At 34.1% G+C, this 17,430-nt stretch overlaps 1 protein-coding gene across 1 annotated transcript in view; it reads left to right on the top strand.

The window, feature by feature from the left end:
- Window positions 1–17,430, top strand: part of LOC118736558 (neuronal PAS domain-containing protein 2-like) — a gene marked incomplete in the record, with an annotated part of 114,047 nt that overhangs the window by 45,386 nt on the left and 51,231 nt on the right. The window contains 1 exon segment of the mRNA XM_036466641.1: window positions 435–625. Within this exon segment, the coding sequence (XP_036322534.1) occupies window positions 435–625 (191 nt within the window).

Here is a 17,430-nt window from a genome sequence, read left to right on the forward strand (position 1 = left end):
CGCAGAGAAAATGGAATCAAACACATGTGGGGGTTTCCGTGTTATTATCATCATCATGTATTCTTACTTCCGTAGGCAAGTTGTATTTGTGGGCGCTTCATGCGCAACTGAAAGTTTGAATTTTTCAATAATACTTACAAAAACATAAATACATAATTATGTATGTATTTACATATATACTGGGAACACCCTCTTAAATTATTATGTGGATTGAAAAGTTCTGAAATAAACTGCATTCTTTTATATGTATGTACTTATATTGATTGTCTATGAAGCGTTCGTAACTTATAATCAATTTTTCCAATCCACGTGTCCTTAATTCGTTTTTTTTTTTTGTAAAAATTTTACGTAGTTTTGTTGGCCTTCTCATTTTTCCACTTAACTTCCTACAAAATTCTATATTTAAATATTTTCTGTTTCTTCTTCTTTTCCAGTTTAAAGCCGCCGCCCAAGGATGGCGTCACCAAAAGTAATCCATCGAAACGTCATCGCGAACGCCTCAACGCCGAATTGGATTTGTTGGCCTCGTTGCTGCCATTCGAACAGAATATTCTCAGCAAATTGGATCGACTGAGCATTTTAAGGCTGTCTGTTAGTTATTTAAGAACAAAAAGTTACTTTCAAGGTAAGTGACATGAACTAGTACCCCCACTTTGAAGCTAAGAAAATAATTTAATTTAGGCCGTGTTTTCTCTTAAAAGGCGATAGTGTCTGCATTGTGAATGAAATAAAAAAATTTGAATTCTCAATTTACATACGGTAGCGAAAATAAAATTAGGGACCCGACATTTTATCTAACCTAACTATGTATGTCGGAATTTTAAACTCTCATTTTGCGTATAATTTTAAAAGTTTTTAGTGCGAGCTTGAAGTGACTATAAAATACTATTGATTGCAAACCATTTTTTGGTGTAACGCATTTTTTCTATACAAAACATGTTGGGATACAAACCTGAATACCCAAATTGTTTCTCGTCTATTTTTCAACAACGAACTATGGGTCTGGCAGCTACTATTTGCTGGCCAAAAGTAATATTTTAAAGTATCGATAAATGGAATTTTTTTATCCCTTCACTAAACTAATTCTCCAGAGTTAAATAGTGCATACACATTATTTTCCAAAAATATAAAAATATGGAAAAGTTATAAAAAAGAATCTCATATCTGAACAATCAGTTGTATGAGAGCTATATGTTATAGTGGTTCGATTCTTACGGTTCCGACAAATGATTAATACATTATAAAAATACACCAACCTACCAAATTTCATCCGGATATCTCGAAAACTGAGAGACTAGATTGCATACAAACAGACAGACAGACAGACGGACAGACAGACAGACGGACAGAGGGACATTTAGGTATACATTTTAATGGGTCTATCTATTCTAATTCTGGTACTTACAAACATCGGATCAAAGTTATAATACCATTTCATGCTCATGAAAGGTATAAAAAGAAGCAAAGGACAACGGAGTAGGGTGAAAAGCGTGCATGAAAAAAAAAATAGTTACCTTAGAAAAAACTAAAACATTCAAAGTAGTCCAGCCCAGAAATTTCGTATGGAAATTTAAACTTTCTAAAAAGTCACCATATAAAATCCGTTGCTTTTTTACAGCAATTTTGTAACCAATGTACAATATACATATATGACTATGAAAAAAAATTAAATTGGACTTCCCAAACCCCCGACATTCACGAGTGCCCAACTCACGGTTCTAGGGTTATGTGTTTTATTTATTTTCATTTTCTTCACTATTAACTTTTATTATTCGGAGTTTAGGATTTGCCGAGGATGAATAATTTATTAAAAACATAAAATTTAATCCAGTTCATACAAAATACCTTCATAGCCAAAAGTACTGATACGAGTACCGATACTTTCTTACAATACTACTTCCAAGTAAAGATATCGATACCTGCATAGTATCGCTTCATCCCTAGCGAACATCCCTGTTGTCATTTGAAGGTTAAAGAGATGCTCCCCAAAAGAATATAACACCTACCTAAAGGAAAGAGCAAGTATGATACATGTGGAAGTACAGAGGTGAAAAATACATTTTTGCATTTTTTGGTATAATATATAGTGGATGGGCAGTGCTCTTATACCAGATGAAAGTCTAGGATGGTATTGGGCTGGAATGGTCTTTCTTTTTAGTACTCAAAATCCAACAATCTGATTGCGTTGGTAGCAACTGGATTTTCGATAAAGAGATCAATAGCCAGGTAGATTAACGTAAACTTTCTTGAGCTGCTTTTATTTATTAAATGAATACATTTTGTGAGTTCCTTATACAAAGAAAAGTTCTTAAGAACCAAGCCACGAGTATTCAACATAAAATAATTCCGAAACAAATTAGCTCAAACTACTGAAATATATCTGATAACAAAAACTTGCAGATTAATCCACGAGTGAATTAATACTTTGACCTCTGACCAGCTGGTTGCAAAGGTCATTCACATACACGTTCTGGACCATTAACTCTTTGCCGGAGTGGAGAATTACGGGGAATAAATGACCAAAACACAAAGTAAACAAACAAACAAAACGGCAAACAACAGGCGAGTGCAAGGATAAGGTAAACGGCAGAGGGCAAACAGTGAATTATAAAGGACATTTTTGAGCACACACACACACACACACAGACTCATATGCAAGGAACACTTACACTTAGCGACCAAGCGACACACGCCTCGAAACAAACAAGCAAACAACTGACAGTGAGTGAGACGGTCCGAACGAGAAAGGAAGCGATAAAAACAGGACGCACGGCCGCGTGGCGAACACATTAAAATCGTATCAAAATTGTAAATATTTATGCTATTGTCGGGCTAGCTACCGATCAAAATGGAAACTCCAAAGAGAATGTATGCTTGTAGTTCAAATAAAAAAAAAACTACTTTGTCGCATTTTCAGCGCAGGTAGCGGAGGTTGCAAGCGTTTCCATGCGTGGGTGCAAATTCCAAAGGATCATTCCGAATAGAAAACATTTTTCTAATGAGCTCCGCTTTTAAGTAAACGAAAGTTCGAAGTAAATTAAGGAAACATTAAGCGGTTAAGATCAAAAAAGGGAGGGGAAGTGAAGAACGGGAAGCCGGCATATGTCGAAGGAAAACTTCTACTGGTAACGAAAAATTTTGGTTGTAATTTTTATTGACTTTGAAAATTAAGCGGCACACAAGCGCCACGTGCCGTAGATTTGCAAAAGAGCGAACGACCGTGCAGCAGCAACGCTACAGGATGTGCGGCGACAATTACGAAAAAGGACAAGCGTGCACCCGCAGAAGATGTGGCCGCTCGGAATGTATTTGTTTTTGTTATAGTCTATTTAGAAATTAATTGTTGTTGTTGTTATTGATGAACTCACAAACACGATTGACCGCTAATTGTCAAAATATTTACTCGACAACAAATGGAGTGTATGGAGAGTGGCGAATTGCGACAGGACTAACCTGGAACTGCAAAAACAATAATGAATATATGTCTTTTTGACTACCCACATTTTGTTGTTACTATTTGAATTGGCAAAGCCGCCATTCGGCACGTGATCAAGTAATTTATTAAGGCGGCGACATCATTCACTCAGTTCGCAAGCACTTCATTTACTTATTTACTTACTTAGCTGGCGGCCCATTCCATTGCAGCTCAGCCATGCCAACGAAAACTTTTTACCTCGGCTCCGCACATCACTCTAATCTTCCCTAGCCATTTACCTATTCATCTATAGCTGTACTATTGAGATATTAAGTTGTCAATAAGGATTTGCTGCACTTTTGAAAGAGTTGAGCGGACTGCTGAAATGTATATCCGTAAAGCTGCTTTAACTGGCTGCGACTGGTCATTGGCCATTTGTTGTCGCTTCGTATTAACTCATTCTTTCAGTTTCTCATTACTTACTTCTGTTATTTGCTACTTTATTTACTCGAATGTAATTAATCTTTAAAAGAAAGCAATTAATTGAATTACCGTCAGTTGACAGTCGACTTAATGTTCGCGTGGAAACTAAGAGCTATAAAAACTGAGGCAATGGAGTTGCAATTAAATTTTGGTGATCAAAAACAAAATAATAACTAATAATTTTTTTAATTAATCAATTTCGACATTTGTAGTTTGTTTTCAAAACATAAAAAGCGATGCCCATGTCCTTATCCACTTAGTATAGACTTATAGAGCGTGGTTTTCGTACGTCGAGAGAGGACTTTACTCCTGAATTGCCTGCTCAGTCCAAAGCAGTGATGCCAACCGGGAAAAATTCAACGATTTCGGTGGAATTTGAATTTCTCGGGGGAATCGGAGAATGGCCTTAGATTTGTGGAATTCAATATACAAACGATTTTGATTAGAACATTCTTATCGAGGATAAAATTGCATTAAATTATAAATTACCAAATTCAGTTTTGCAGCTAGTATTATCTTCTCCAACATCAAATAAAAGAAGTTGCGTGAGAGGGAGGTGTCCTGTCTGAAACCTCGTTTGGTGTCAAACGGCTCGGAGAGGTCTTCCCCAACTCTGCATTAGTTTCGCGGGGATGCCGAATTCAGACATCACCGTATATAGGCAACCCATTTTAGTAATATCGAAAGCGGCTTTGAGGTCGAAAAATATGTGGTGAGTGTCGAACCTTTTCTCGCGGGCCTTTTCCAAGATTTGGCGCATTGTGAATACCTGGTCTATGGACCTTGTAACCTATGCTTAGAAGGCTGATCCCGCGGTAGTTGGCGCGAATGGCCACGCCATCGCCTTTCTTTTGCTGTATGAGTATTTATACCAACTGTCTGGAATTTATATCCAATTTTATGCATGTCAGGCTGAAATAGCTGACAGAAAGCTGCGTCCTATGCCGAAATTGTTCAATGATGGCTTTTGGCGATGGTATTGATAACTTATGCTTCAAAGTTACCACTGTCTTTACAGCCAGTGTATATCTATTATTCTCTACGAAATAATTCCAGTTATCACCTTTATGAAATCTCAACCCATGAAAGCCGTAATTGGGTTACAAACCAGCTCCACAACATGCAGAATGGTTTGGATGCCTCTTGACCAAGTATAAGAGCCAGGTGGGGAAAATGCCGTTCGCCTCTTGCGAAACCAGCTTTGCGGTGTTCCGATATCTTCGCGTTGCTGGACGATCACTTTTGCTATTTACACTCATTCTCATGAAAAAAAAAACCAACACTGAGTTTCCGCTTCTATACATGACAGCTTTAATAGAGCTCAAAATGTACTATGAGGGGTACAACAATCAGCCGTGTTGCCACCTGTTAAGAAATGAAGCTGAAATTATTTAAAAAGTTAAATCGATTGTTACATATCGATAGATAAGGGTATCGACCGAAATGGCGATAAAAGGCTTTATATTTTAACTACGTGTAGGGGAGTTGCCTTATGTTTAAAAAATATTCAATTTCAATTTAAAGCATTCGGTAAGTGAATAAGGTATTGCCATATGGGTGTAAAAAAAAGAGGCTTACGAAGGTAGTAGTTTGAAAAAATTTTAAAGAGGGTTACCACCTATTTGAGAAGTCGAATGAAATTATTTTATACGCAAGTTATATGAAATATTAAAAATAGGTGTCAGATGAAAGAATTTTAAGAAATCTTCAGTTCGACAATTTAAAATATTCTTGATGGGTTTAAGGGTTGCCAACAGGTTAAAAGGTTGAATTTGAATTATTTAATAAGTTAAATGAATTTGCAAAACATGCTTATCAATGGAAACGGGTTTAAAATCCTTTTTTTGAATTATATTTAGGAGGGTTGTCACGAATTTAAAAAATAAAATTCAACTTAATTCATAAGAAACTTGAAATATTTATAACAATGCCTGTTTTGAAAGTCGAAATTAGTTTAATTATATACAAGTTATGTACTTGACATTTTAAAATATATGTATCAAACAAAGGGGAAATATTTAGTTTGAGCATTTAGAATTTTTTTAGGGTGTCAGAAGAGGGTTGCTACCTGTTGAAAAAAATTAATTAAAATTATTCAATCAGTTAAATGGATTGCCAAAAGATGGGTATCAATCGAAATGGGTTTGAAAATAATTTATTTCTGTGTTAAAAAATTAAATTAAACTAAAAAGATTTTAATTTGAAAATACTTTTAAATGGGTTTCTACCTATTTTAAAAGTCGAAATTGTTTTAGTTATACACAAGTTAAATCAAATATTGAAATATTAATGTCAAACGATAGAGTTTTTGGAAGACTTTGGGCTGATAATATTTTTAATTAGGGCTTGCACCTATTTTTTTTAAGGTCATCAGATCTGCGCTTTTATTTCGAATTTCCAAAATGAGAAGTCAAATTAAAGAACTGGGATTGACATAGATGTGCAATAAGTTGTATTTTTTGAGGTTTGAAAATTGATGAATTGAAAACCGACACCATGCGAGACCTCTCATCACTCGGAAATGGTTTAGATTAATCATTAGGAATATTTTTTTAGTTTTTTTTTAATAGGGTTTCACCTTTTTCAAAAATTAATTACAATTTTGGCGTTTTAACGCCATGCTGGTTCACTAGTTTTTGATAATTGATTACTTAATATTTATGCAAATTTTTTATAAAAGTAATTTCAAAATTGTTTTCACTTGTCGTTCTTACAAAAGAATAAGAAAGGGATGGCAGATCACATATAAAAGAGCTTCGGATACCTAAGAAACTCATAGAAACTTTTGCCTGAAATCTCTGGTAAATCTCTCCTTTATGTCATGGTGGGTACTCAAAGTTGGACGCAACGGTAGGAACTGGGTATATTCCTCCTCAGAAGTCCAGCCACTGCCAACCTTTTTTCTCCACATACTCATCATGATTCGGACAAGCGCATGTACACATGTATGTCCCTAAAAATTTTATAAAGAGCCAACAACCGCGACTCACTAAATTAAATATTTAAAAGTAATTTCATGGATTTTCACACACGTGGAAAAAGTTCATGGATTAACATAATTCGAAAGCGAAAAGGTAGAAGCTACATATATATGGTGGGACATTAAACGGATAGCAAATGCAAGAATATAAAAAGGGTGCGGGTTGCTAATACTCACAGTTATCCTTTGCGGGTGGCACACACACAAATATAAAAGTTTGGAGAAAAGTAAAAAAAAAAATGCGTTTGTAGTAGAAGCGTTGTAAATCAACGAAATGCTAAGCCAGAACAATGACAATGACAAGTCAGGCACAGAGTTGATTAAACGTGGTACCTAAATATGTACATACATACATACATATGTATGTATGTAAGTAGATATGTGAAAAACAAAACGCTTATGCAAAACATATGTTTTCTCTAGAGATCCTTATTGACTTGACTTGACGCTGCGCTGCGGTGGTTGGCACTGAAAAAGTTGTTTTCGGTATTGTTTTTATATTCCTATGCGCATACATATTTATTTGTACACCTACTCATACTCGCATTTGCTTGGTAAAATGTGAATTAAAAGGTAAACGTAGCGCGCAAAATGTTCAGCAGCTACAAATTTTAATGCGACTATTGTCTGCCGCGTTGGGGGTTATAGAGTAGATAGCCAGCCGCTTTGTTTTGTTGGCCAGCTGCTTGATTAGCCAGTCGATGGTTTAGAATGGTTGGTTTGGTTAGTGGAATGACTGACTCATATGTATGTATATGCACATTTGTTCATATGTCTGTATGTTTGTATAAATATTAAAGTGGACAAGGACTCCCTTACTGGCTGTTAGGCGACTCAAATGGACTAAGCTCGCATCCACGTATGTAATATTTTTACCGTTTATTTGCAAGTGTGCCCTATGTATTACTGCTCTCTAATTCACCGAGGGCAATGACTTTCGCTTCGCTGCATAGAAAATCCCATAAATATTTCAATGTTTTGCCTACAACTTTTGCTTTTAAATTGTTTAACACGTCTGTGCGGCGTCGAAGTAATAGCAGGGTAAATAAATTACGCGCAGTATAAAAAAAGGTAGGTGCTGTTGAGAAAAATATTTTGAAGAATTAGCCTAATAGGAAGAGTTTTTTATTAAATAAATAAAACTGACTACAATTCTCATATAAAAATTTATGAGCACCGTTTACTTTTTAACGACTCAATGACCGGATCTAAACCAAATTAGCATGGGACCACCTATGAGGTAACACCTTTCCTACCAAAGTTATTCGGTAACATACATAAAAAAATATTCCGAAGAATTAATAACTTCCTTCTTTTTTGAAGTCGGTTAAAATGTAGCCGTAATTTGTAGAAACTTTACTCCCACAAAAATTACTTCATGGTGGTTTCAAAAATGAAATGGGTTTTTGTGCCGGTTACCCATTCCGGAAAACCCAGGTTATAGTACCGGTTACCAATTTTGAGGAAATCGTAGTGATTCCAACCATTTTTTAGTATGAAATGAAATCGTTTTTTTTTTTATTAAAGAAGACTTTAACTGCTTTATAAATCCAAAATTTTTATGAAAATTTCACTTTATAAAACTCTTCATATCTGTATTATTTTTTATAACTTCAAAACTATTTTAACTATTTTTTTACAAATATTATGTACACCAAGAAAAGTGTTTGAAAATTTTCAAACCGTTTAACAACCACACCCTCTAATCATAGTAGGTACAGTATTTAAAAAAAAAGGAAACTATACGATATTTCAATAACACTGTACGACAGCCGAAACCAACCCAGACTTTGTTAACACTTTCTGAAAGTAGTATACCCATTCAGTTATAAAACCCTCGATGGATTTGCAAAAGTTAGCTCGTTTGTTTTTTATTTTATGGCCTACTAAAGTTGTCATGTCCCGGCCTAAGTAGTTTTCGAAAAAGTGTATAAAAATGGCTAAAAGAAATGTCGGAGCGAAATTAAATATTAAGACATGTAGAACGTTTTAACCCATTAACTCGCGCCTGAAAAAGTCGTTTTGACCCTTACTTCAAGAAACCCCGCCAAAAGCAAATTTGGAAGTTCGTTAGAGGCAGTCTACTACGGAGAGCCTTACATATAAACTACTAGAAGATAAATGAGCTGGAATAAATGAACCAAGCATGAGTATATCAGTGCCACTAAATATTATAGGCAGTTGCTCATTCCGAAACTCATTTCAATTAGTCTGCAATTAAACTCAATTTTTGACATAGCAATTTTCAGTTTGCACACAAAATCACTAAGAGCCATTGTCAAAGTGCTCGGTCGGCAGTTAACTTTATATTTTTGTACCGAAAATCAACAGTTAATTGGTTATAGTGAGTTAACTCTTCTCTTTGAAAGTTAGGCTAAGAGATGCCAGTTGTTACTTTCTGCATAAGTAGCTTGCCGAAACGGTGTGGTGTTTCCTCAATTATAATAACATTATTAGGAATACACCCACGAAACCTTTGTGAAGACAATACGTTGATGTGTAATAGCATACTTGCTTACTTACATAAGTGGCCTTTTAGTGACTTGTAAAATAGGAATATTGCAGTAATGTGTGACAGTGACCATCATGTTGACAAAGATGTGCCATTAAGAAATCTAAAATAGTGAAAGGAATTTCCGGAAGAGGTAACATCTTTTTTTTTACTATTGGGGCATAGGTTAGTTAATATAGATGTAAAAGTATGTACATGTACACTAGGGTGTCTATCGAATTGCCTTCTTTTTTTGGAAATTTCAAGACCCTACCCAATTATTTTGTTCGTTTTTATGAGAAATATTATTGCCTATTTTTATGAATTTTTTAAGGGTCGCGACCTGTCGATTTAGGTGAAAAAACTAGAGTTGCCATCTAACCTAACGTTACCTTTATACAGAGTTACTAGGATTTCTGGAGAATAGTTTTCTGCTGGTAATTTCACCAGGCTTACGAACTCTTTGTAAAACTGGCATAGAACGGGTAAATAAAATTTTGTGAACAAGCAAATTTTTCTTTAGAAAACGGTGGCTAGAAGCTTATTTATTGTCTATGGAAACGGAAAATACCATGCGATTTGTCGAAAAACTTTCTTCCGAACAATTTGACCCATCCTAATAAGTATTTATATTAGCTGAAATTATAAAGTTCATCAGACTTTGTGACAACGGGTTTTCGTGTAAACCTGAACCAATTTTAGTTTCTTTTGTCGTAAAATTTTAACACACTAATGTACATACATACATATTTAGAATAGAAGAGCTTTAAGAGCTTTGCGCGACTGCTGATAAAGAAGCAAGCAAAGAGGCAATCCCAAATAATAACTTCGCGGAAGTAATTTCCGCTCCATCGCTTTGTCACACAAACAAGTGCTGCCAAGTTAGCAGACAGGCATTGCCTGTGTTGTGCGCCATTTTGTTATCGCTTTTGCTGTTTGGTCATTAAAACTAAATCCAAATAAAGTAATTACCTTAGTAAATTAAATAATTAAGCGCGAAACTAAAAGAAAAGAGCGCAAAAGCAAAAGGCGGAGAAGAAGAAATGTACGAAAAGAAGAACAATTATTGAGAGAGAGAGGAGATATCTGGGTTTATGTAACGTATTTTTTTTTTTGCCAACAGAATTTATTCCCACAGCATATTTTGCAGGCTTTGCAGGCAAATAACGGCTTTAATAATATTTTTTGTCTGCTTGCTTATTTTTTATGTTTATGTTTTATGGACAATTCGCCTGCAAGATGAATGTGTGGCTCAAACATCGGTATGCAACATAATGTTGCAAGAATGAATCAATGAGTTTATGCACTAATGAAAAATCAATGCAATTATTAAATTTACTTTTCTCCTTCTTTTTGCTCCATATTTAACCATCAAGAAAAAAACATTGATCCATTGGCTAACTTTTTCTACTTTAGCTGACGTAATGATTTGCGATGTGCCTGCGAAACAACTAAGAAGCTCAAATCAGAAATTTACATAGGCTCTAAATTATTGTTGTTACATTTTAGCTTGTTTTTTTTTCTGCGAAATCACGTCAAGGTCGTTTGTGGTCCGTTGCGCCTAAATTTAGTTGCCGATCGACATTGCGGTTGTTGCTTATTGTGTAGACGCAGCAGGAGCCAAGGCGTGAGTTGGTGGGCAAATTAAAAGGTTCTGAGTTCTAAAAGACTTCACGAACGTCTGCGTGTTTTTAGTTGTTTTCGTGTAGCAATGTTTTTCACTTTTCGCGGGCAATCATTTGCCATTATTGGTATTTATGTTGCGGTCCTATCAGACACACTCACTCACCTTCCAGCACATGCACATCGCTACATTTGTACTTATAACCTATAGACATGGAAGAACAATTTTCGCAAAACCGCTCAAGCTTTCGTGCGTTAGTTAAATTAGCCGCCAACAGGCGACGTGCCGCCTGATATTTATGTATGTACCTCGTTGTCCGTTGAATGCTAACCGCTTACCGTTGCTCCACTCAATGGCGGTCGGTCGTCTTGTTTTTTGGTATTTTCTTTGTGTACTCCACATATTTATAGGTTAGGGCTGCCGGAGCGGCCTAAATGCATGTCAGTTGGTCGAACTCTTATCACTTTCCATTTTGCCTCCCTCGTCACCCCTCAACCGCATGCGATCCCCAAGTGCTCAAACGCTTGTCAGCTGTTTATGTTTATGCACTTGCATGTATGCAATTTGTTGCTCCTCATCTACATATGCATATGTACTTATGTATATAGTCGCCGAGCTTTGGAGGTGGGGCGATGAGGTAGGTAGGCTTTAACGATGGCGGCTGTTTTGTTTGGGTCACGCTATAGCGCGTGTCTTGCGTGACTTACGTATGACGTACTATGCAATAATGCTGCAATGCAACAGTGCTGCAACAACAACAATAATACTAACATACATTTTTATAACAATAGCAACAATGCAGGGTCAAAAACGGTCGAGTCTCAGCAACAATTGCCAATAATAATGGCGATAATGATAAGTGGCATGCAAGTTGCCGCATATGCAACAACAACAAGCGTGAAGAGGCAATATTTAGTACGAGTATGTCGTAAGAAAATTACAATAATTATGGCAAATGTACATATCTGGGTGGGCGTAAAATAACAACAATTGTGACAGTGAAAGCGGATCAATTATGTCTTTCTGAATGCCTACCTAACATTGACAATCAAAAAATAGGAGTTTCCCTGGAAAAAATCAATTTTTTTTTTTAATATAAAAATTAATTGAATTTTTTTGTTTATTTCATTATAATCAAATTAAATTTGACATTGTTAATCAAAAAATAGGAGTTTCCTTGGAAAAATCGATTTTTTTATTATAAAAATTAATTTAATATTTATTTTGTATTTGATTCAATATAACTTAATTTAATTTGATATCATTTAATGTAATTTAATCTAATTTAATTGAATTGAATTCAATTTGATTTAGTATAATTTAAGTTAGTTTAGTTAAATTTAGTTCTGTTCAATTTAATTTAGATAACTTAATTAACTTTTATCAATTTTACTTTAATCAATTTTAAATTAATTTTATTCAATTCAATTTAATGTAACTAGTTTGAATTTAGTATAATTTAATTTATTTCAAATAATCAAAAATTTTTAATGAGGTTGAGCCCGTTTTTAATGAAAATATAATTGTTATAAGGCCATAAAATATTTTTTTATTAAATTTTTTTTCAATTTAATTAGGTAAATTTAATTTAATGCTGTTTAATTTAATTAAATTTAATGTAATTTAATTTAATTTAACTTCATTTTATTTTAATTCAATTCAATTTAGTATAATTTGATTTAATTTGTTTTATTTTAAATTATATTTATAATATTTAATTTAAGTTAATTCAATAAAATTTAATTTAGTTTAATTCAATAGATATAATTTAATATAGATAATTAATTTTAATTTATTTCATTTTAATTTAATTTAACTTGATCGTCTTTGGTTTAGTTAAGTTTATTTAATTTAACCTAATTTAATTTATTATAAATTATAATAAAATTTAATTTAATTTGACATAATTTAATTAAATTAAATTAAATTTAAATTAATTCAATTTAACTTCATTTAACTTTAACTAACTTAGTTAAATTTATTCAACTGAATTGAATTTAACTTTGTTCTCTGCCTTCCTCATTTACCGTAGATAAAATTCACACTTGCCTCCAAATGACAGCCATTTTGCCTGATTCTATATATCTAATTTTATTTTTGCTGCAGCGGTGATTTGTGTTCGAGTTTCGTTCCTCGTCTTGTTGTCTTTGTTTTTCTGTATTTTTCTCTCGCTCTCTGTTCAGAAAAGAAGAATCGACGCGCCCGATACCTCATCCCCATTTTATGCCGAACTGCCGCATCCGTGGAAAGCTCTTATAAGCTCAATGTTTCATCCTCTAATAGGGTTGCAACCAGAGCGATTATACACAACCACCCTACAATTTTGCAACCCTTCTTACTGCATAAACGCTTGCGATAATTTATTTTACGTCTTGCAACAGATTTCCTTCTAACAGCCATTTTCTTCTTCCTTCTTTTTTGTCATCACTGCTCTTCTGAGGGTACACAAAGACTTTTTATTTATGTATCTGTTAATGGTGTGTTTTATGTATTAAAAGAGAGAACTCGCTTCCGGAATTTTGTTACGCATTCGTTTGGACAGAATTCCATAAGAGTATATACATATACATTTGTACTTACATAAATATGTATGTATGCAATACCGTTATTACTAAGAAATAACCTAATAAATAGACCACGAAACAGTTTTATCGTAACGGCAAAATTTAATCTTTAATTTGGCTTTTCGAATAGGTGGCAACCCTTTGCAAAATATACTTTCAAACTACAATTTTTTTAAGCCTCTTGCCATCCAATCTTTAATATAATTTTCAAATAAATAATAAATCAATCAAATAATAAAGAGGTACATATATACATATGTAAAGGATATCTGAAATAAAGAGCAACAAAATCAACTAATAACAAATTGCAATATATATTTAAAATAGACAAGTAGTTTACTTACATATGTACATGTGTAAATACTTAAAAATAAATATATATAATCGTAAATTCTTTTATGTACGTATTTGTGAAGTTTGAAAACATTCTACCACATAATCCCGCAACAACAACAACTATTAGAAAAATAGGCAAAAAAACGTATGTATGTATGTATTATGTGGCGTGGTTCGTAAGCAGCAACAAAATGGCAATTTGTCTATCGCCTTAACCACCTTCAGACGGATAACAAAAACGCCCAGTGGGTGGGTGAATGGCGTTAAACTTTATTTCGGGAGTGAGAAATAGTAAAATTGCCCACCTGGGGCTGAATGAAAATACTTGGGGTTGTTGTTGAATGAGAAAAGAGAGAGGAAAGAAAAGTGTAGAACGAAAGGCAAAGAAAGAAATAAAAGGAGAGAGCAAGGAGAACTTACCTATTACATTTAGAATGCATAGTATATAGTTAATATAAAATGTGCTTTAATGTTCGCTTAATTTATAAACGGGCAACATAGTATTTGGACGACAGTTATTTCGTAAACAGTAGACCCATAGATGTAGAGAACTAATTTTTGTGTTTTACACCCAAGAGTGGCCACATTTAGCCAGTGCTGACAAATCCAGTCCGGTACAATTGAGAAGCACAAGAGCGTACTTTTTTCCTGAAAAAAAGGTCGTGGCCTTTTCTCTTTACGTTGTTAACGCTTACTACAGTCTGTTTGCAATAAGAAATTTGTATGATGAAAGTTAAGGAACTGTGAAGTAAGTTAGGTCTATTAGCTTTAAGGTGGTTCGAAAAATTTCACGCCCAATCTCTCTTGCCCTTTTAGAGCCATCTGTAAAAATGTAATCTCCGTTCAACAAAAGTCAATACCTTTCCATTCCATAGTTGAAGAAATGGTTGGAATTTTTCAGGTTTTTTTTTCCAAGAAATACATAAATTTTCCCGAAATTTTTTGTACGTAAATTTTGTAAATTCTTTCGAGTAATTTTGGAATATTTTCGCGTTTTGTTTTCGGGGATATGATTTCATCGCCACCGGCTATCTTTCTTTAAGACTTTAAGGTTTCCATGCTTTTTTTTGGGGGGGATTTTTCATGGCTTCTGTGGGTGTTATTGGGCTTTCCCGAGATTGTTATTGGGCTTTTCCGGGAAGTTTGTTTTGGGTTTTTCGTTTTTTTTCGAGGTCACGTTTAAGGTCAGGGTTTATGTGTGCCTTAAATGGATTTTTTTCGGCAGTGATAATGAAATTATGTGTTTTGAGAGTTTTCTTTTAAGTTTTATCGGGGAATTTCGGGACCCTTCCGGATTGTTCTGGTTATTGTTTTTTTTGTGGTATTTTGGAACTTGTTTGATATCACGTGTAAGTGCTCGGATTATATTTGTCTTTTATTTCTGTAGCTATTGATAATAAATTCAAATGTTATTTGAATTTTCAGGTTTTTTCCGCTGCCCTCCAGAAGATTTGGAGACTTTTTGGGTATCTTCGTAAATATTTTATTTTTCGCTGTGCTTTCTTCACAGTTTTTCGCGGATTTTTTAGGGTTTTCGAGTTTCTTCGTACCTTAATTTCGGGAGTTTTCGTGGCTTTTCCAAATTTTAATTATATAAATTTTTTCGGGATTTTTTTTTGTTTAGACTTTTTGGGCCTCTTAGTGTCTTATTTTTTAGATTCATCGTGAGCGTTGTGAATTTATCGGCACTTTTCGGGATTTTTTTCAAGAATATTCCGGGTTCATCTCGATCTTTCGAAATTATTTGGCATTTTTCCAATATTTTTCGGGTTGTTTCTCGAGTTTTCGGGACTTTTCGGTACTTTGCGAGATGTTTTTTTTTGATCTTTTTTAAGCCCAGGTTTATATTTAGATCTTGACTTTAATTTAATAAATGCCTTGGGTATAAAAACTAAAATATCATCCCATTTTTCTCAAAATATATAACTAAAATTTTGCTTATACCATTAAAATGCAAAGTTGGCACGCGATAGAATTTATTTTCTGTAATTGTGAAATAATTTTTTTTTTAATTTTTTTCCTCTCTACTCAGTTTCGTTGAATTTAAAGCTTTCGTCGTTGGATTTTTGGCTGCTTTTTATTCTTTGTTTTTTTTCTGTTTTTATTTATTTTTTTTTCTTTTTATTTATTGAATCGTTGTGTTTGTATTTTCTGTTGACCCTGACTTGCGCAGTTTTTCGTGCTGCAGCGAAAACAACGCCAGTTGCTGAAAATTTCTCTATACGCCAGCGAATTCATTTCAATCGCTGCGCTGTAGTTCTCTTTTGGTATACATTCATGTGTACATTAGGGCGGGTCATTTTGCATGGAAGATTTTTTTCGACTGACTACGTGTGTTTCTATCCAATTTTTCCGAAGAAACCATGGGTCTAGAATCCATTCCCCGCACAGCGAAATGCTAAGAAACCTATTTTCGTAAAGTCCTAATTGACGCGGAGGCTCATATGTTATAAGCGCATAGTCCAAAATAAATGACCCGCCCTAATGAACACATACCTACACACATAAATATGTATGTACTGCTTTATTTATTGCAAAATAGAAGCTTCACCAATTCAATTTTTTTTTCGCTTAGTTTTCCCTGGATTTTGTTTTTGGTATTCTACTATGTACTTATGTAAGCTGCAACACAAAATTCCACCCTCATAAATATGTAATGAACACCCTTCGCAGAGATACGATACTAGTATTTATTATGTTCTCTACGGTAAACAGGCGAAGCAGCGACAACAACAAAACCAACATACAAATTTATCGCAGCTCTGTTAGATTTTTTATGTCTAAACATAGAAAATGAGAGACCTGGATAAGAAGACAGCAGTAAAGTTTGGAGAGCATCAGAAAACGTTTAGAGAACTATGCCAACCACATACATACATAACTATTTAAAGCCAATTAGTAAAGTTTTAAAGCATTTTTTATGCACAAATTTTATTAAATGCCATTCACCATTCAAATATTACTAAATTAAATTTAATCATCTTATTTTATTGTTAAACATTCTCTAATTGAGCACTTTGCCTTCGAGCAACACGCGTAAAAATCGACTTTTTTTCAAACAACATCGCCTTCCACCCAAACTCACTCCACTCCTGCTCTGCTCATTTCATGTCACTCATTCCTGCACTCTTTCCTGCACTCACGTATCCATTTAACTATATGAAGACGTCATAATTGACTGTAATAACTTTTCAATCGAACTCCATTTAATTGATGAGTTTCGCAATTAAGTGCAAAATATTTTGTTTTAACCGCAATTTAACCTTTGACCGCAACTTCGGCTAACCTCCCTCTCATTAGTAGTTGTTTGCAAGTAGGTGTGTAACTGATTCATTATAGATGTGTATGTTCACTCCTTTAGTCGCACAAATGATGTTGCTGTTTTTATTGTAATTCTAGTGGCTGCTTTATTGTTTCGAGTAAATACACGCCGGATGATAGCATTTACAAAATAGTTTCTTCAATAATTTATTTCCACACGCAATTGCATTTAAAATGTTGTGTTATTCGTCTAACCAAATGACGAACTTGAATTGT

This window comes from Rhagoletis pomonella, unplaced genomic scaffold, assembly GCF_013731165.1.
Source record: "Rhagoletis pomonella isolate Grant_MI unplaced genomic scaffold, Rhpom_1.0 Rhpom_scaffold_00001, whole genome shotgun sequence".
In the NCBI taxonomy this organism is placed as follows: Eukaryota; Metazoa; Arthropoda; class Insecta; order Diptera; family Tephritidae; genus Rhagoletis; species Rhagoletis pomonella.